General features: G+C 38.6%; 3 protein-coding genes across 5 annotated transcripts; 2 read left to right on the forward strand and 1 right to left on the reverse strand.

Annotated features, from left to right (window-relative positions):
- The first annotated feature begins 6,645 nt into the window (after positions 1-6,645).
- On the forward strand, positions 6,646-11,832 carry LOC115742988 (protein NAR1). Of its 2 annotated transcripts, none has more exons than XM_030677560.2 (10): positions 6,646-6,989; positions 7,306-7,376; positions 7,526-7,679; positions 7,980-8,154; positions 8,325-8,451; positions 8,982-9,206; positions 9,284-9,455; positions 9,874-10,000; positions 10,286-10,377; positions 11,258-11,832. In XM_030677560.2, the coding sequence occupies exons 1-10, from the start codon at positions 6,861-6,863 to the stop codon at positions 11,408-11,410; spliced, it is 1,425 nt and encodes a 474-aa protein (XP_030533420.1). In that variant the 5' UTR covers positions 6,646-6,860; the 3' UTR covers positions 11,411-11,832. The 2 variants fall into 2 exon arrangements, with proteins under 2 accessions (XP_030533420.1, XP_030533421.1); XM_030677561.2 differs by having other exon boundaries at positions 6,647-6,989; positions 7,232-7,376.
- Positions 11,833-13,918: 2,086 nt separating this feature from the next.
- On the forward strand, positions 13,919-15,942 carry LOC115743007 (stress-associated endoplasmic reticulum protein 2-like). The gene is made up of 3 exons (XM_030677582.2): positions 13,919-14,062; positions 14,640-14,796; positions 15,741-15,942. The coding sequence occupies exons 1-3, from the start codon at positions 14,060-14,062 to the stop codon at positions 15,785-15,787; spliced, it is 207 nt and encodes a 68-aa protein (XP_030533442.1). The 5' UTR covers positions 13,919-14,059; the 3' UTR covers positions 15,788-15,942.
- A 446-nt stretch (positions 15,943-16,388) lies between these two features.
- LOC115742926 lies at positions 16,389-19,195 on the reverse strand. Of its 2 annotated transcripts, none has more exons than XM_030677469.2 (5): positions 18,528-19,195; positions 17,725-17,943; positions 17,169-17,270; positions 16,934-17,035; positions 16,389-16,819 (listed from the first exon to the last, which is right to left on the reverse strand). In XM_030677469.2, the coding sequence occupies exons 1-5, from the start codon at positions 19,080-19,082 to the stop codon at positions 16,643-16,645; spliced, it is 1,155 nt and encodes a 384-aa protein (XP_030533329.1). In that variant the 5' UTR covers positions 19,083-19,195; the 3' UTR covers positions 16,389-16,642. The 2 variants fall into 2 exon arrangements, with proteins under 2 accessions (XP_030533329.1, XP_030533327.1); XM_030677467.2 differs by having other exon boundaries at positions 16,934-17,038.
- Between the last annotated feature and the right edge of the window lie 692 nt (positions 19,196-19,887).

Raw genomic sequence — 19,887 nt, forward strand, 5'->3', positions numbered from 1 at the left:
TTTCATGTGGCATTGTCTCAATTGAGGAGTTATAGAAAAAAAATCTTTGTGTAAATGTGGATCATAGGAGGTGTCGTGATCTAAAATCAGGCTAATGAATTATCGGATTAATTAAATTAACTAACCTAATTCAAACTCTCCCAAATCCTCTTGAATCGCAATTTAAGTTTAATTCATACAAAACTTCTTCAATTGAAGTCACCACTAATCGTTTTTGGTTGGTCGATTAGAAACCTAAATAAAATAGTGGGAGAACTATTTTATTTCTACGAACAAGATAAAATGACTCCAGAGATTTGGTTACATTAATTTAGAAAAATTAATGCCCTTTCGGTATTAAATTTAATGAAACATCCCTTTTGATTGATGATGTGAATAAGATGATTTTTGTTCTTAGAAAAAATGTGACATGGATGTCCATATGGTATGTGAAAAATGAGTGAAATTTGTGTTTTCCGGATATAAATCAAATAGATAAAAGATTGAACCAAAATAAATAAATATGCCCATAATATACCTTAACATCCGATTTTTCTGATTAATTTGCATCATACCCAAAGATTAGAGTCAAAGGGGAATTTTATCCGCAACATACTCTTAGATTCGAGTCGGTAGGCGGATATGAGCTAAAATAACATCATCCCATTCTATGAAGGGTAGATTACGGAATTCTATACTAAATTATCATCCCATTCCATAAGAATATAGTTAGAGTATGTAATTTATTTTCCAAAGGGTCTAGACACATAGGAGCATATATTATGGGCATGTTTATTTATGATTGTGCAAACCTTGTAGTAAAATAATTAAATAAAACAAACATGACCAGACAAGAAATAAAGGTCAACTAGACAAGAAGCAAAAACAACCAGCCTTATTCAAATTTTTTAAAATATGAAGGGGTGGCTGAAAATCCTATGTGGGTCAACTTTCCCTATCCAAAGTCCAATATTAAATTCGAGAAAATTATCATTTAGGATTTGCAAAGTATTTCAATTAATTCTAAAAAAAAATAAGATATTTATCCAATCCAATTAAGTCATTATCCATGACATAAAAAATCCACGAGATAAGAAAAATCAACCAATTTGATAGACATGAGATAGTTGTCGAGAGCAAATGATTATCCATGATAAATCAAATATTATCCAAGTCAATTAATTCTCAAAAAATTAGATATTATCCAATTCAGCACAATCCTTATCCATAACAACAAGATATTATCAAATAATAAAAGAATAAGATAATCCAACCAACACAAAATAGAATTCAAAGCAAGGATTATCCACCATATGTAAATTTAGGCGAAGAGGAGTGAATGTGTGCCGAAAATCAAATTTTCACAGAAATTCTTATCTTTTCCAGTTCGCTTAGTTTAATCTTAAAATTGTTTAAGAAATTTTTGAGAAAACAAATTTTCCAATCAATTTCCATCAATTCTCAAAAAATTCATTCAAAGTCGTCCAATTCCACAATCAAATTAAACTTACTAAACAAAAATGAAAATTTTATGCGATAAATAGCAATTTTCAGTTTTGACATAAAGGTGATAGAAAAGGCTTGAGTTTTCCAATTTTAATTGCAAATCAATATGTGTTCATCAAGGTACTGAAACATACATGCAAGTTGTCAATTAAATAAGCACGAATTGCAATAAAAAAGTAGTGAAAAATTACCTTTTTCCAAGCCAAATTCCAGTACGCACACTTGCTGGAAATTCACCCAAAAAAACCCATTTTTGAGCTTGATTCGCCGCAGAAATGTCCCGAATGATCTAACACAAGTAGTAATAAGGTTAAAACTTCAAATTATAGTAAAACAGGGGCTGTTCGACCTCAAACCGGGGATGAACAGTGGCACAAAGGAGGATAGTAAGGGAGTTTTGGTGGCTTCGGCGGAAACGGCGAGCTATTTGAAGCGCGGCTGACCTTAAACGGGCTGAGATGGACCACGATTGGAGAGGACAGTGGCATTTGAGCCTCGAGCAACACTAGAGAAGGAGTAGATCTCTTGGTGAGGGAGTTGGCCGAGAATGGTGTCTCGGTCACACCTAAAACGGGGAGGATTGTCTCGACCGGCGAGGGAGACAATCAAACTCCTTAAAACTTCTCAAAGTTCTCAATTTTTTTGCTCTTTGAATGCCGAAAATTTGATATGTGCTCAATGAAAATGCCAAATGAATTAACCCTAGGCCTAAGAGTGTTTATATAGAGCTTAATCTATTAATCCTAGTAGGAGTAGGATTTATTTTGGACCATTGGATTAATAATCCAAGCTAGGGTAGGATTAAATATGAGCCATTAGATCTTAGGTGTCCAAAACCATTCAACCTCTAGCTAGGGTAGGACTCCCAATTTAAATAAATTCTAAATTAATTTAAGTTTTGAAGAGTCATATTCCCCTACAACTCTATGAACTTTGGCCAAGTGAATGTGATGTGATGGTGGCCAAAATTGACATGTCCTTGTGGGCTTATGGTACAATCCCGGTCTCAATTCGGGCTCTAATTAATTAAAGGCCTCACATATTTAAGAGAGCTAAAATGAGCTAATTTGAATTTGAAAATAGGGTCCAAGCTCCATTAGAATTCGGCACACCCATGTCCATGCCTTGGACGAATTTTCTCAATCAATTTAAAAGCTTGCCGCATATTTTTGGGCCCAAATTAAGGTTTTTTTGAATAAAAGCCTTTCTAATTTAAATAAGCTCTAATGGCCTAATTTGAGCTCAAAATAAGGTCCAAATGGCCTTAATAAATTTTGGCACCCTCTTGTAACCTTAGTAAAAAATTTCAAACTAAGTCTAGTCCACTCGCTCATCAAATTAAGTTGAATTGCTTTCCCGTTGGCCTTAGTGCATGATAACGTATGAGTGACAGAAAATAAATGTGCTATGCATAAGAAATTAATTTTTGGTGAGTATTAAAGCTAATTCTCATTTTTATGTAAAAAATAATGATTTAAGAAAAATCAAAATTTAGGTGTCAACTGAAGGTAGAGAGAGTATCGAAATTTCCTATCTCTTGGAGTAGCAGTTCTTTTTCCCTTCCAACACCTTTTGTGTTAATAGCATAAGGCCAATTATATGCCTCAACTTACCGAGCTTTTTACGGTGGATTAAATCCCGAGTAACACCACAGTGGGTGTCGTTAGCTTTAGCTTTCCTCGTGTCTTTGATGAGAGTGAACTTAAGTGAGATCACAAAAACTCAGTGTTATTGTCCTTAAAATTCATGAATATTAGCCTAAATAACATGATGTGCAGGGGAATTTCACTCCCCCGTATGTAGATGATGGCATCATCGATATAGTTGGCTTCGGAGATGTCTAGGATGGACTTTTGCCACTTGCCCCCAAAAGGCCACTGGACTCATCTTGCTCGAGCTAAATCCGAAATGTTTTATTTCATCTACTATTCAGCCTCAAAGTTTTTGATCAACTGTTGTAGAGCTTCCCATATTCTAGGATAAAAAATATTTTAAAAAATGCAACAAAAGCTCATACAAGGTCGGAAGTAGGAGGGCGGGAGGAGAAATTTCTATTAGGAGAGGAAAATCCGGCCTTGTTTATTACATATGGAAACCATATTGGATGCATTTGCAAGGTCAATTTTTTTACCTTCGTTCTATGGAAAATCACGAAATTCATTTTGAGCTCTTTAGTTGTCCTAACTCATGCCTTTTGGTGTAAAGAATCCTCTGTTGCGAGTTTCACAATGGAGTAGATGATCACCCTACATGAAGATTCATGAGGAGCACTGGAAGCGACCACTGTCAACTAACATTGACACCGTGGAAGTGGAAATTTCTCACTTCCGCCAAGTCAAAGTGGCTGCCACTCATGGGATGTCTCTTTGGCTATATCGGCAAAGTTCATGTACAAACGATAGTTGAGTTTATGGCAAAGACATGGGATGTATCGCTCATGGAGAGGGGTAAGTGAAACTGCTCCTTGTGATAATAGTGCATGCACCTCACTAACTTTGACTTTCTCTTCTTGCATCATATAACCAAAAGAAAAGTTTACCTGGTAATTTTCACATATCCAAAATTTATCCAAGGCCATGTACCAGTGCTGGTGCCGGCGCTTTGTCTATTAAAACGCATCGGACCAAACATTAGTAGTTGAACATAACTATAAAAAAATCGCACAGAGAGATTATGTTAATGCAATATGGATAAACAGAAGTCAGCATCCCAACGAACATAATAAATAGGCATATAGCTAGTATGATCATTTGCGTAGAAAAACCCTAGAAAATCTCGATATACTCTCCTTTTGATCATTCCTTGAAATAGAAGTAACATTCTACTAGGAAAATCATTGGTTGCGTAACGTCTTGTGTCCCCAAAGGATAACGGCCCTCGAATAGCTTGGCCCAATCTCATAGCTTCTTGCTGAAAGTCGATCAGTTGTTTGATCAAACTCCCTCTCGTCCCGCCAATCATATGTATCTTGGAATACGAAATACTAAGACATGCAAACTAAAACTATAAAACACATTGAACTAAATATGAAAGCAAAATCGGAAGCTTCAGAGTGTGAGAGAGAGATAGAGAGGTTACCTTCGATGTCACACGAGAGAGGGAGCGATGGCGAGTTGAGTTGAGGAGAGGGAACCCACAGAAGCTCAAAAGAGGAATGGAGGAGAGGAAGTGGAAATTAGGGTTTTCCTTTCCAAATCCACAATCCTTTGGAGCATCGACCAATTATGCCTACGTAATGTGAGACATATATACATTGCCCTACAAAGCTAGCGCCCACATAAAGTTCGAAACTAAGAAGGCCCACCTCTCTTTTCTTTGTTTTCTGTTTTGTTGGTTCAGTCTTTATTTTTCTCCCATGAACTTTTTTAGAGTAATTGATTCTGATTTTGTAGTGTCACAAGCCGACTCTTGAGGGTTGATCCGCCTAAGCCAAGTCTTCTCTTAATGTTTCACTCGGATCGTGTAGAGAGAGGAGAGTTCAAGAGAGAGATTCCGGAAGGAATGCTTTTGTTATTCTTTTTCGTAGGTGATCAAATGAGAAGGAGGACGCCTCTTTATGTAGTAGAGGGCATCGGATTACAACTGTTAATCTCTATTCCATCCAATGGCTAAGATCGCGTCTCCCATCTACCTAACCACCGATAATAAATAGGAAGTTTCTAGGGAGAGGGACAATTACAATATCGTCCACCCCCGAGAATGTTCTAAAGAGAACCCTAGGAAACCCTCAATTGCCAAGACACAACAAGTCTTGGAGGTCTTCTCAACTATACGATTGACCGGTTGGGCTGCCAAAACATCGATCTGTCACATTCTCCCCATTTACATGAGGCTATCGTGGCCACGGCGAGGCCGGCCTTGCCTAAATCTAGGCAAAACGGCCTCGCTGGACCATCATGCCCATGGGTGAGGTCGCTAGACGAGGGTCAAAACGCCCTTGCTGGCCATAGTGAAACAAAAAGTAAAGAAGGAAAAGAAAAGAAAAGAAAAAACTAAAGGAAAATGAAAATAAAAGGAATGAATAATTAATTCATAAAATTATTAATAATTTTCGCGTCAACGTTGGCCATGCTAATATAGGAGGGGTGGGGTCGACATGAAATTCGTTGAAGTGGCTCAATTGGCAAAATGTGAAAATATTTAGAGCCTAATTGATACAATTTAAAGTTTTAGAACTGAATTAAGCAAGTATAATAGGTTTATGATTTTTTTTAGTAATTTTTCATGTGCTAAGATTTTACTTATGTGGCATTACCATGTCATGAATTAAGTTTACAGGGGCCTAGACTCGGCCCAATCTGCCGCTGGCCCATGACCCGCTACGGACAAGGGAGTAGGACACGAAATCCGCGGAGCGACCAATGGCGCGTGGCCAACACGTGGTGTCCAGCTCTCCGATCACGTGAACTTTTTTGACCCGTTCAAATCAGACATTTCTCTTGGTCGGGTCTAAATCAAACATTCACCTGCGAGAAATAATTTTAATTAATTTTCCATTACATGATATTAGTTTTTCTGATGAGATTTATTAATTATTATTTAAGGTTCGGCTCGCTTTATGAAAAATGCATTATCTAAACTTTTTTAATTATTACTCAAACGAAAATATTTGAATATGTATTATTATCTGTATATGAAGAAGCATTTTTTTTTAAAATAATTAAAAAAAACAAGGTTGCCCTGAACTAAATAATTGTTTCGATGGAACTTTTTCTTCTCTTGAAGATTGTATGTGTCGATGTCGATATACGATCCAAAACTCTATTATCTATTTGTTGTTATCTTTATTTTGATTACCACATAAAATTACCACAAATAAAGAATTTTTTTATTAAAATTCAAAAATTATGAAACAAATAATTATTTTTTATTTCTCAAATTTATTTACTTTTGACGAATTAAATGAGGTGTCGGACAAATTGGTGAGACACTTGAGTTTTAAAGAGTTAAGCGATGAGATCGCGGGTTCAACTCCCAACGATCACGTCTCATGGACTTATACGATCCCGAAAAATAATTCATTGCACGTGGAAAACCTTGGTTATAAAAAAAATGCTATATTAAATTTAATAAAAACATTTCAAATCGATAAATATCAGCCGCTAAAAATTTATTTTACCAAAAAAATACGGAATAAAAATAGATGAATTCTCGCCGCCTGTGGGTTGATCTTCGTCTACGTCTGATTAACATCACCGCCATTCGCGGCTTCTCTCGTCTCCGTAGTCCCGCCTCTGTTCCTCCCCCCAAAACCCTAATTTGTCACCACTCCCTTCTTAACATACTTCGCCAGAGGAGAAGAATCTTGGATTCGATTTCGATACCCTTGCGAGTTGCCGGTCGCGTGGGCATCTTTCGGGCTCGGGAAGAGGAGGATGTCGGAGAAGTTCTCGGCCACTCTTCGGATTGGAGATCTCAACGACTTCATTGCGCCGTCCCAAGCTTGCATCGTCTCCGTCAAGGGCCTCAAACCGGCTTCCTCGGCGAGAAGCGATAAGCCGGAGGTCAGAATTCTGCCGAGGTTTTTACTCGGTTGTGCTGTTGGCCGTTTGATTCCTGTAGCTTCAGCGTTAGGACTTGGAATTCGAGCGGGTTGAAGTCAATTCGGAATTCTTTTAGTGGCTGTGTTGTGGGAATAGTTTGGAACTGGCAATACTTTATCTATTCGTATATATTTTTGGATCGGAGATGCTTGGTTTGATTGTGTTGGAGCTAATTTGAGCTTTGCTAATTTGCGGGTTTGCAGGGTAAGATGCTTGATTCTCCTTCCTCTTCCCGACTAATAAATGTGATTGTTTGTGTTCCTACTTGTTGGTGAAGGTAGCAATTGCCAACAGACCAGTGAAGACAGAGCCGGTCAAAATTTCGCTCAAGGATTGCTTGGCATGCAGGTAGTTTTCCTTTTATCTGTCGCTTTGTTCTGGGACATGATGTTAGTTGCTGCCTTTGTGAAGAATTTGGTTGGACAGATAGAACTCTCATTAGTCTCCTATTGATTCCATAAACTCTCCTTGTATGTTATTTGCTGGCGACCATGCAGTGGATGCATTACATCGGCAGAGACAGTTATGCTCGAGAAGCAAAGCTTGGACGAGTTTCTCTCTAACATTGATAAGGGGAAGGCTGTCATAGTCTCTGTCTCTCCGCAATCAAGAGCTTCTCTTGCAGCTCATTTTGGCTTATCTCCTCTTCAGGTGATTCTGAGATATAGATAAGCACATTCCTATTTCATGATCCAATAGAAGTGCTCTTTCTGGCTTTTAAATGAATGGGGTCTCCACTTTGACCATGAAGCAGGGAAATGGTTTATTCTTTTCTTTGTCTGTTTATCTGTGTGTCACTCTGTTCCAGTTTCAAGATATTTACCAGTGCTGTATTTCCCCTTTGAAAAGATTGTCATGAATCGTCATCGCTCAAAAATCTATAGTACCTAGTTCTACTCATGTATGACGTTCTTCCATTCGTACTCTGAGTATCCTACCTATTCTTTTCAGGTTTTAAGGAAACTCGTGACTTTTTTCAAGTCTGTGGGAGTAAAGGCTGTGTTGGATACAAGTTGTAGTCGAGATATAACCCTCATTGAGTCTTGTAATGAGTTCGTGATGCGGTACAAACAAAAAAAATTGAAGGGAGATAATTCTCTGCCCATGCTTGCTTCAGCATGCCCGGGTATGTGTTCCGATCGATTCTGTGCAAAAACGTGTGTATGAGCATTAGAGCTGACTAGTAGTCTATCTGCATACCCTCAAAAAGTGAGAGTGAATGGAGAGGAGTGATGGTTTAGGGAATTCTAAAGAAATGGAAAATTGCTCTAACCAGATGTCTTTCTATCTGCGCAGGTTGGATCTGCTATGCTGAAAAAACACTAGGGTCCTATATTTTGCCTTACATCTCAACCGTGAAAAGCCCTCAGCAAACTATGGGAGCTGCTCTTAAGCATCATGTATGCCAGATAATGGGCCTCAGGTAGACAATCCAGCTAAAGTTTTTCTTTTTCCCTCCTTTGTCCTTGTTTTCAATATTTTAAATATGAACTTGAACACTCTTTCAAGGCAAGCAACTTTAGTTTGGTTCTATAGGGAATACATATTAGCCTGCTCAAGCTTTAGTTGCCTCCCGTGGGCTGCCTGTCCCCTCAACTCCAACCAAAAAAAAAAAAAAAAAGCGTAGTTTGGTTTTGTACGTAACATATGTCACAAGATTGTCGCAAGAATCATATGTATTGATGGTCAGTTAGACCTGTTCATCTTTCATGGTGCCAGCCTAATTTGAGTAGATAGGATTATGGTAAAGCCATGAAGACTGGGTGGTCCGTCACATGGCCAATTATGGACTTAGTCGGCTAGTTGGTCAGCATGTTCAATCCATCTTCATGGCAAGAAGAGAACATAAGGATTCCACATGACGTTCCTGTCAATGCTAAAGCTTTTCTCACGTCCTGTAAATTTCTCAAACTAACTCCTGTGATTGTGCTTTTCCTGTATCTTCTGTTACAGGGTTGATGAAGTATATCATGTAAGTGTCATGCCCTGTTATGATAAGAAGCTGGAGGCCGTCCGGGATGACTTTGTTTTCCAGTTGGACTCTCCTAAAGACACACAACTGGATGAAGTTCAACTTACGGAAGTTGATTCAGTTTTGACATCTGGAGAAGTTTTAGATTTGATAAAGCTTAAAACCGTGGATTTCAGATCTTTAGAGGAGTCGCCTCTAGACAAAATGTAAGGGCACAATGAACTGTCTATCCATTTTAGTATCCATTAACCAGGCCTTTATTACATCCGATCTTTTTGTGCAGGATGACAAATGTCAATGAAGATGGTCATCTTTATGGTGTCCTGGGAAGCTCTGGAGGATACGCAGAAACCATCTTTAGATATGCAGCTAAAGAACTATTTGGAAGAGACATTGAGGGTCCCCTGGATCTTAAAATCATAAGGAATTCAGATTTTCAGGAAGTGAGTTTGGAAGTAAGTGCGCTTTATCTTCTCTAGCATCATTACGAAATGAATATGTAGAAGTTCTGTACTGACTCCAATAAGAGACTTCTGTAAATGCTGGAATAAGATCTATTGGTGGGGTTTGATCCCCACTGGTCAAGCACTGATAATGATCAGCGCATTTGCTAAACTTCTTCTGGCTTTTCAATGATCTGTCAATTGCAGCTTATGCTTTTCGATGTTTCTTTGATATCATCTTATAAAATATAAAAGTAGCATAGGTTGCGAGTATTTGAGTCACATTTTGTATTTCCTGGTAATGATCTGGATTTGCACTGCCTCTGCAAGTAGGACTTCCAAATTGCTGGTCTGCAGTTCCACCTGTAAAGATACTGTAGTCTTTTCGCTTTCTGAATCTCTCTTGTTTCATGACATTTGCTGCAAGCAGGTGGATGGCAAAACAGCGCTGAAATTTGCATTATGTTATGGCTTCCGGAACCTGCAGAATATCGTGAGGAAAGTTAAAATTAACAAGTGTGATTATGACTTTGTGGAGGTGATGGCATGCCCTTCAGGTATGGCATTTTTCCGTAGGTTATGCCATTCATTCATATCTCATGCACTGTCTTGTTGGACAATACTGGAACAATTATTTTGCGATTGGGGCAAGTCCTTATTTCTTTTACTAAAATTATATTTTATGGCAATTTTTGCATTTAAAGGAAGTTCTTGGCCTGGGGGTGGGTGTTCTATTGTTGTTGGAGAAGCTGCTATCTGTGGCTATGTGTAGAAGCTCATTTTTCCTTGTTTACTAAGGTGGATGCTTGTTCTGAGCTTGTAAGGAATTTTTTTATCGATAGGTTGCTTAAATGGTGGAGGTCAAATTAAGCCAGAACCAGGACAATCTGCGAAGGACTTGATTCAGAGATTGGAAACTGTTTACATGGATCAGGTATGTTGTTTGTCACATAATTTGTTTTTTTCACAAGGACTTGTTCGTAGATTACTACTTCAAAAGTAGGTTCTCTCTACAAGCACCCAATTCATGAAGTAATTATGGAAGTGATAAATCATCCAATACAGCTTGGAGGATTGTGGAATTTTAAAGAGCTTCTCTTATTTAATGACTGCTTTTTCTCAAAATGTTTTATTATTACATTGGTCTTTGGCGGAAGGAAAGATGACAAATAAGCATCAGTGAGCCATCCACCCCACCATCCACCCCACTTTTCTACATTAGAACTTGTCTTCCGAGGATGGAACCCATCCCAAATTACTAACGCTTTGCTTGGGAGGTAGAGAGAGAAGAAATCGTGGGGGTGGGTAGAGAAAATTTTACGTTTTCCCTACAATCCTTCAAAAAAAGAAAATCAAAAGTTTCTGAAATTTTTTGTAACCCCCTCTCATTTATTCCCCCTCTCTGGTAGCGTAAGACCTACTGTTTAGTATATCTCTGTAAGGTGTTAACCATGAGGCTATAGAAATATTGCTCTCTTATCTTGTAATTTTGGGTTGATACTTGTTGCTTTCTAGAGCTCCTTGTATCCCCATTGGCCTTTATGGTGAAATCCTATTTGAAGCTCCAGTAATAGTTAATGCTTATATGGGAAGAAGAGATTTGAATTGTATTTATTTTAAGATGCATATTCCCATTTCCCCTTACAGCATCTAGTCTCCCCTGGGAATGCTGTTTAAGAAAAAATGATCTTTCTTTTTTATAGATGTGATTTGCAAGTGTGTATAAATATATCAAAGTTGCATCTTTTCCTTTTCGTGCTTGGATCTGAGTATGACCTGTTCCTATCTCACACCCATTTGTCAATTTTGCACAGATTTATGTTGCTGATCCTTTTAGGAACCCCTTGGTGAGAAAGTTGTATGATGAATGGCTTGAGCAGCCTGGTTCAAAGAAAGCAAAGAAGTATATGCATACAGAGTACCATCCGGTGGTAAAAAGCATTTCTTCAGAGTTACATAACTGGTAAAAAATTTCAGCATAGAAACAAGGGCTGGCTTCAGTCTTTGGCCCGTATCCCCTCGGATATACTCTTCCTATATCTTACGTTTCACGACACAATAACTTAAGCCATGAATCATCAGTCGTTCGTTGGGATGCACCTCCACATGCACCTCCACAGATATCCGGTTTTGAGGGAAGAAGTAGGGTTTGTATATTATGTATATACGCATTAAGTTTCAGAAGATTTCAACTATCATAGAGAGGAAAGGCGGGAGTCAGTAGTTCATTATTTTCTTTGTTCTTTTTTCTTTTCCTTCTCTTCCTCAAATTTTTCCTCTTGCCTCTGTACAAGGCTGTCATCATGTTTGTTTCCTTTGAAGGAAGAAAGTCGTCATTTTTATGTGTACATTATCGTGATAAATAAAGTGAAGATGCAGATTAGTTGATTAACTGTACTGTGATAATACTCATCACTGTTTCCCTTAAGCAACCTTTTGTATGAGATGCCCCAAAACTGGGAATGTAATGTCCTCGACAAATCATCGGACGAGAATTGTCTTGAGAAGATTTGGGACACCCAAGATTATTGTTGTTTAACCACTTGTTTGAGGATTTTAGGGAATTTCAAAGTAGGGGTTTTTTTTTTCGAAAGAAGGCAATGGATTTTGTTTTAAATAAAGACATGAAATTATCAAATTAGTCTCAAATAAGGATATAAGATAGCATTTTTTTTTAAGGAGGGTTTAGATCTTATCTTTAATAAGGCTTGAAGTAGTCAGTTTAATTTTAACCTAGGGTTTGAAGTGGAGTAGTATTTTCAAAAGAGAAGTCAAAGTAGATATTATTTTAAATAAGCTGATTTAGTCTTAAATAAGGGCCTGAGCATTTTGGGTGGCCAAATCTTTGTGGTTGGCTTGCATATGCCGCACGTGCTCATTTGAAAGCAAAGAACGCCAGATACGATCGAAAAGCTTTCATATGAAGCTTCTTCAATTTGGGTTGAAGTGGAAAATTTTGGACAAATTTCCTCCATTTTGCCCCGGAATAAGAATGTGAGTTGCACATGCAATCTAGCTCTCAAAGATTTGGCCAGCTAGTAAGCTAGTGCATTTTTTTTTTTAGACAAGGTCTATTTGAGGCATTCTTATGAGAAAATAGCCTGTTTCAGGTCATTATTTGAGATTAAATTGGCCAATTCATACTCTTATTGAGATCATATTCATTTTTGGCTTTTATTTTTTTTTAAGAAAACGGTGATAAAATTGGCCAAGTCAGATTTTTATCTAAGACGATCTACTCTTTAACTTTTTTTTTTTTTTTTTTTGTGTGGAGAAAATAGTCACACCTTATATCATTATTTGAAATTTTCTCAAGAATTTGGGGCCCTATGAGTCTATGACAAAGAGTTCGAAATTGGAGACGTTTCTACAAAATTGTTAGGAGCTCAACTAGCCGACTTCACGTACTTTTAGAGAATCCCTTCGAGAGTTTGTGAACGTTTGAACATCCTTTGTTATATAGATACTTGAATATCATTTTTTTCTGATGAGGCAAAGCGTACCCTTAGGAATGCTGTAGCTATTTCTTACTAGTTACTTCACAATCTATTTCATTTCGACACACACGTATATAGAGACACATACATACACCATTGTACCCATTCAATTAAATAATACGCAAAATGACATAAATGATCCTTGAACTTTGATCCAATATGCAATATAGTTCCTAAACTTTTGATTTAACCAATATGGTTATTGAACTTTAACTCGATATGCAATCCGGTACCTCAACTTTTAACTTAATCAATATCAATGAATATTTGGAACATGTTCAACTTAATCTCCGAACTATATTAAATACCTTTCTATAGTTCATGGACCAAGTCAAATATTTTTCAAAAGTTCGGGAATCACATTGATCAAATTAAAAGTCTAGGGACCACTTTGTACATTGAGTTAAAGTTCAAAGACCATATTGGTCAAATTAAACTCCATGGACTATATTGCACATTGAATCAAAATTCAGGGATCATTTGTGTCATTATCTCTTAAATAATACGAATTCATACATACATGAGATTCTCACTTTTCTCCGGATTGAAAATAATAATCATTCTCCATCTAGCATTATTCTTGCACACACTTTAGAACGGACTACATTCAACATGTATAGATTTCTTGCCATAAAGATAATGTCTTAGAAGAACTGCCCCACTCGAATAAATATCTTTTCTAAAAACATAGAAGCTGCATAATAAATTTAGGAATATGTGATTACGGAAAATAAAGATGAATAACTGAGTTGATTTCATTCCAATTTTGATGAGGTTTTTGTCGAATATCATGATAAAAATTGGGTCATGGGTATAAATGGATACTACAATTTCGACTGTCGTGTGATGTATAGATTGGGAAATAATGTCATTATGTGCATACCAGAATTGAACCATTGAGTCCAATGAGTCCCTAAAAAAACATGGTCATTAAATTCATTGCAAAAAAAAAAAAAAAAAGAAAAGGAAAAGAATCTCTGGTTCCAGAAAACTACCAAAAATACAGTCTTTCCATCAATTCCACTTGCCATACCAAACCATTATTCAACAGAAAGCACTCTCCCTCTCTTCGCGCTCCAACGCAGACCCTCCTGTTCTTGATCTGCCTAAACCTCGAAAATGGTAACGTCTTCTTCCTCTTCCTTGTGGGATTTCCGCGAGGTGGGTTTGGTTCTCATCTGGTGATTCTTCGTGCCTGCGCTTTCTCGTGGCTCCAGGAGAGGAGAAACGGCCTGATTTGGTTTTCATTTCTTTCCAAGTTTTGGTTTTGGGTGGTCTGATGAAGGATTTCATGCTCTTCCGTTACTCATGGCTTCATGTTGAAATAGTTTTCTTCTTGATAAACAGATGATTTTAGCTTGTTGCCTGTCCTTGAAAACCGAAGGCAATTCATACGGCTTGTTTGGGTGTTATCAAGAATCTCTCCTGAAGTTTTTAGGGCTGTGGTTTTGTGTCTGCTTTTAAAGTTTGTTCCTTTTTGACGGTGATTATAGAATCTTTCTCGTTATAAAGCTGCTTGTCACCAGGATCTGTGCATTTTTTGTTTTTTCCTGTCTCAAGAGAAAAAGGCAGCAAGTTCTTTTTGTTTGGCGGATTGGTGTGTCCAAAATCTGTTTTTAGGAATGTACATGAATCATTTTTCTGGATAATATGATGAAGTCATGACTTTTTCGATCTGTGCTGTTTTTGGTTTGGACAGACAACATCAAAGCGCTTTGCCGAAAGGAAGGTTGCCAAGTTTCAGAAGAACATTACAAGGAGGGGAACGGTGCCTGAAACCTCATCCAAGAAAGGATATGACTACCCAGTCGGCCGTATTGTCCTCGGATTCTTTGTCTTCGTTGTTGTTGGATCATGTATGATATTTCGTCTTGTCCAGTTCGTGTGCTCGTTGTTTGCATGTGGAGCTTTATATCTAGTTCTGTTTGCTTCAATGGTTTAGTGAGACTTCTATAGCATTTTTTAGATGAACGGGAAAAGATTTCTACAGGCTGTTCAAAGAACTTGTTACTTTATAGGTTTGTATAGCTCTGTTAATGGTACTTGATATAGAGAAAGCTGCCAGTCATCTCTGCAGGTGTGGTTAAAATGTTTCCTCTTTTTGCATTTCACAAGAGATGCAAAAGAGGTAATGTGATGTCAAATTTTATGTTTATCTAATGACACAAACTAGAGCATGAGGAAATATCTCAATTTGTAATGTGGGTGTCAAATGAGGCGCCATCTTAGAATGTTCATGGGCAATTGAGCATTTTATGTGGACTTGTGGGTTGGTGGGATCTTAAACTACATATGAATCATACAAGTATACATCTGTTTATCCAAGTTTGTTCTGTATACATAGACTTTTCTGGTCGCATACTTTATCCTTTTGTATTTTTTATTGACAAAACTTGTACATTTCTTCTTTCTTTACCCTCTCTGCAGCATATGCAAGATGTCCTGCTGGTGCGTCTATTATAATCTTCTACTATAAGATGCTGAGCGTATTCTGGACAATTTGCTTTTGACATTCATTGCTGTTTGCAACTGTCTTTCAATTTTAAGAGCTGATCAACATATGAAAGTGCTTAGTTTCCAACTGCTTATCGCGGTCATCTATATGTAGCTGCTGTAGACTGCTTATTGTTATACTCAGATTCAGAGGCTGGAAATCTTTATAGAGCCATTAGTAAACGAAACTTAGTAGTTTTGGGTTCTCTGTATTCAAGAGTTGATGCTGATCACTTTGCTTTTCTTACCAAGGGGACTCAGATTGCCATTTTCGGAAGAGGGTTTGACACGCCTTTCTATTTTGCAGCTTTGTTTCAGATAATCAGGACAGCTACAAGTAAGGGAATGGCTTAAGGGCTAGCGTTATTAGTTGCAGGGAGCTGGGGACACCGGGATGTGATGAGTTTCATGTACTTTCATGTATATCGTGAAGGAAAGATGCTGGTTTTAAGAGCTTAATGACAATGTATAATGTCTAGCTATAAAATGGATCTCCTGCCTTGTGAAAATATGGCTATCTATCTGTGTTGATCTGATGGCATTTATTGAAAGTGGTCCTGTGATGACCCACGGAGAATGATGAAAGGAAATAATGCAAATCACTAGTACATCAAATGCAGAGGAGCCCGAGCATGAATCCTTCAAGATGAGCGAGTATTGCATCCTCATCGTGTGTACTAGTGCTTGCACTCTGTGTTTCACGCAAGATTAATGCAAATATGATCTCTCGAGAAATCAATTCACCGGCCTAAAACTGTCGAACTCAAGTCCAGTTCATTGTACCTCCTAGTCAAAATGATATATTCAGAATACTTGAAAGGTTTGATGACATTTGAACAAAATAAGCTAGGCATTTTTAAGGAAAAAAAAAGCTATATTTTTTTTCATTTATTAGAGAATTCGACTAGAATAGCTTATTGTTAAGAAGAGCATGCATATGCCAACGCCATGTACGGATAGGACCACTTAATTGACCAAACTTATAATACATGCCGAGCTGATATCCTGTCAACATGGTTACGACCCTTTGCTAGTGAGGGAAGAACTCGGTATGGTACAGGATACGGGCACAATTATGTCCGTTTTGTGGGAAGGAGTTGAAAAGCGACATTAGGAATCATTGAGCAGATAACCTTTGGATGGAAATCGAAATACATCTTGAAAATACTGCCGGTGCACGGGTTTTCTGTATGTGCATTAGCTTTCATCTTATCTGCGACCTGCGCGGGCCATTCGGTTGGTGGTACAAGGTTTCTGGCAGCAATCAGAACTTTTGGACAACTTCCTGGGACAAGGGTTGAAACCAGCTTCATAGAATGTCCCTATATTCCCGTCAGAGAAGCCGACACATCTTGAAGAACTATACTCTAGTTCCTCTTTAAATTCCTGCAAAATTGTGGCGATTCCTGAATGAAATCAAACGATATTTCTCGGCATTCTCTATCAAAAGATACGTAAAAATGAGATTCGAAACTAGTATATGAGATAAAGAGTTTTCACCAACGATCCTGTCTTGCCATTATTGGGAGTTAAACAAGGATTCAAGTCCTTGAGGAACAAGTCATCTGGACTACCAGGGGCTGTTGCTTCACTGGAGCTAAACTGCTGAATGAAAAGATGTTTAATTCCTGTTATTGAAGAAAATATAGCGAATGCAGAAGCTAGGAGAAATAAATACAGAAACAGGCCGAAGGAAAAGAAGCCACATGAAAATCCAGCATGCTATGAACTTTACCAAAGAATTAGCTGCCTCTTCATGGTTGTATATAGGAGTCCTCGGGGAGCTGCCAATCTGGTGTTGAAAACATGCCTTAGCAGAATATGTATCCGCCTTCACCTGCTCAAGCAAAGTCAATTCTCCATCAGTGTTGATGTATGCTTGACCACAAGCACCGTTTTAACAAATAAGAAAGCACATGAATTTCCAAATGAAGCGTCTGATAGAAACATCATCTAGACTATATATAACGGAAACTCATGTCCATAACAACATGGAATGAGAATCCAGAGAGATACATGACATACTCTCCTCTTAAAAGGGTGGTCAGATAATACCCATGTTAGAAATTGAAGAAAACCTTTTACTTCATGAGCAAGAATTATTTTCACGCAAATGATTAACGGTGGAAGAAATTGTTCCAAGAATAAGTACAAACTATGACTTCAACGACCACAAGGATAAACTTCATCACACAGAACAGAAGTCTTAAATTTCTAATCATACCCATGAATTAATCTGAATCCAAGGTGATCCCACTATATAAAACCAGCAGAAGTCAAAGCCATGGTACCTCAGCGAGATCATCTGCAAGGCATTGGAGCTGACCAGTGAGAGAAGTGACCTGCTTCTGTAGAGCAGGGATTATCATTTTGGCTTGCCTTAATTCTGTCCCTTGCTTCTCCAATTGTTCTTGAAGCTCATTATTTGTCACCTCAGGGAAAAGCACCGCGCTCTTTAATGCCTTGATTTCATCCCTCTGGCTCAAGCACAGATCTTTCAACTTCTCAACCTGCAAATTTGAGAGAACAGTCGATCCACATGCTCGAATTTAGTACAGGGTATAAAACCAGAAAATCGGGCTGAGGTAAATAAATTACTGCTTTTTTTTTCCTGGTTTTAACCTTTCTGGTGGATCAAGTTTGTCCTTTGATTCCAAGAGAACGTGCCGCAGGTTAGGAACTGATGTCATGAATAAAACTCACGATGAAATGTATTCATGGAGAGGAATTAAGGATCAAAGAACCATGACAAGTTGACAACGTTTTAAAACCTTCTAAAATTCGAAGATGATCAAATCTGGGGAAACATAAAGAATCTGAAACATCGATTCAATTCAAAGTCCAAAGCCTGGTGAAACATTCAATCTAATGATTGCTAATGGTCCTGCGGTCAATTAAGTAAGAACTTCGAATCACAAAAAAAAAAAAAATTACATTTTTTCCGAACGAATTAGATCAGAGATTATTAGAATGTACATGAAAAAAAAAATCAGATCTTAAATCTAATATCAACTCCATCCGGAAAAATCCCATGGAAAATCAAAAAGCGAATAATCATAGACGAAACGAAGAAAACAAGCAAACAAAGACTAACTTCTCTGTTCTTCTGCTCGAGCATTAACTTGAGCTCAGCGACCTCCATTTCCAACTCCTTGTTCGCGCTCAGAAGCTCTCTCTCACCCCTCAACACCATCGCCAAAGTCCGCGCGTTGATCCCTCCGCCCTTGACCTCCGTCAACGCTTTCACACTCTCTTTCTTCACCTTCTTCTCCAATCCTCCTCCAAACAGCTTCTTCGGCAACACGCCCAGCTGATTCCTGCTCTTCGCCCCCTTCTTCAAGTCCTCCGCGATCACATCCACGGGGATCACTAGATTGGCGCTCCCTAGCTTCCCTCTCGAAGCCGCCCCCGAGGACGACTTCTTCCCCATGAACTTCTTCACCATGTCCGCGAAGTTCCGGTTCTTCGCGCCGGAGGGGAGGTCGGAGGCCTTGGTCCTGACAAGCGCGCGGGAGGAGGATGAGGACGAGGAGGCAGGCGCGAGCGCGGGAGATTTGCCCGGTTTCTGCTTGAGTTCCGTCGAGGACGACGTGGAAGAGCGCGAGTCGTAGGAGCTGTAGCGCGAGGCTGCTTTGAATGTCGCCGCCATTCTTGTTAAAGTTGCTGCATTCAAAGAGGAGAACTTGTCGCGATTCAGATGAGCATTTCTAGGGTTTCTGGAAGAAGAAGAAGAAGACGACGACGACGAAGATCTGCACAGAGAGAGATTTTTGGAAAGAGTGAGTGACCGAGTTGAATTTGAATGAGGAAGATGGGACACGTGGCGGCCGTTGGCAGAGTTTCAGGGGCGCTGCCCGAATTCAAAAGATTTTGATGAAGCGTGAAAGGCGCGGTTTTCTATTTCGGTTTTCGTTTGATTTGCAAATTCGTCCCCAACCTTCGCCGAAATTACGAATGTGACCCAGGAAGAGTTTTTTTCCATAATTTTGTTTATATGGAAGTGGTGGACCGGGCCAGCCCGCTACTGTGAGCCGAAACTAGCCGGTTCAATTCGGATGAGTCATGCTTGTGTCAATTTCAACATTGTGCCAATCGGTTCTTTCAGCTCTATTTCAAAGTTAGGGAGCTTTTTCATCATTCTTATTCTCCTCTACCATTAGTTCTATTGTTGCATTGCCGGTTCAACCGGGAAGCTTGATCTAGTGTGGTTGTTTACTTGGCGGTATCACGTATCAGTGATTAAGCCTTCGTGACTTGTATTAGGAGCGGTCAACCTGCTTGGTTTGAGATAATGAGATTACTTACTTATCTCGAAAAGGATTGCTTATATGAAATCGAAATTGCTTCATGTGGAATGGACGAATTAGTTGTGAACTCGATGGCAAAAATCTCTCTGCATCATGTTGATAGCGCTCCCTGCTTATTCACTGGTCGATGGCGATCATGTTGGTGCT

Source organism: Rhodamnia argentea, chromosome 9 (assembly GCF_020921035.1).
Source record: "Rhodamnia argentea isolate NSW1041297 chromosome 9, ASM2092103v1, whole genome shotgun sequence".
Lineage (NCBI taxonomy): Eukaryota > Viridiplantae > Streptophyta > Magnoliopsida > Myrtales > Myrtaceae > Rhodamnia > Rhodamnia argentea.

What these genes read in the sequence shown, in the direction of transcription:
- LOC115742988 (XM_030677560.2), top strand. Translation starts at nt 6,861, where the DNA reads ATGTCGGAGAAGTTCTCGGCCACTCTTCGGATTGGAGATCTCAACGAC. An exon ending in AAGGATTGCTTGGCATGCAG is followed by an intron (nt 7,377 to 7,525) that starts GTAGTTTTCCTT and finishes GCGACCATGCAG; the next exon opens with TGGATGCATTACATCGGCAG. An exon ending in AAACTGTTTACATGGATCAG is followed by an intron (nt 10,378 to 11,257) that starts GTATGTTGTTTG and finishes AATTTTGCACAG; the next exon opens with ATTTATGTTGCTGATCCTTT.
- LOC115743007 (XM_030677582.2), top strand. An exon ending in CTTCGTTGTTGTTGGATCAT is followed by an intron (nt 14,797 to 15,740) that starts GTATGATATTTC and finishes TCTATTTTGCAG; the next exon opens with CTTTGTTTCAGATAATCAGG.
- LOC115742926 (XM_030677467.2), bottom strand. Translation starts at nt 19,082, where the DNA reads ATGGCGGCGACATTCAAAGCAGCCTCGCGCTACAGCTCCTACGACTCG. An exon ending in TCGAGCAGAAGAACAGAGAA is followed by an intron (nt 17,944 to 18,527) that starts GTTAGTCTTTGT and finishes TCAAATTTGCAG; the next exon opens with GTTGAGAAGTTGAAAGATCT. An exon ending in AAGAGGCAGCTAATTCTTTG is followed by an intron (nt 17,039 to 17,168) that starts GTAAAGTTCATA and finishes CTTTTCATTCAG; the next exon opens with CAGTTTAGCTCCAGTGAAGC.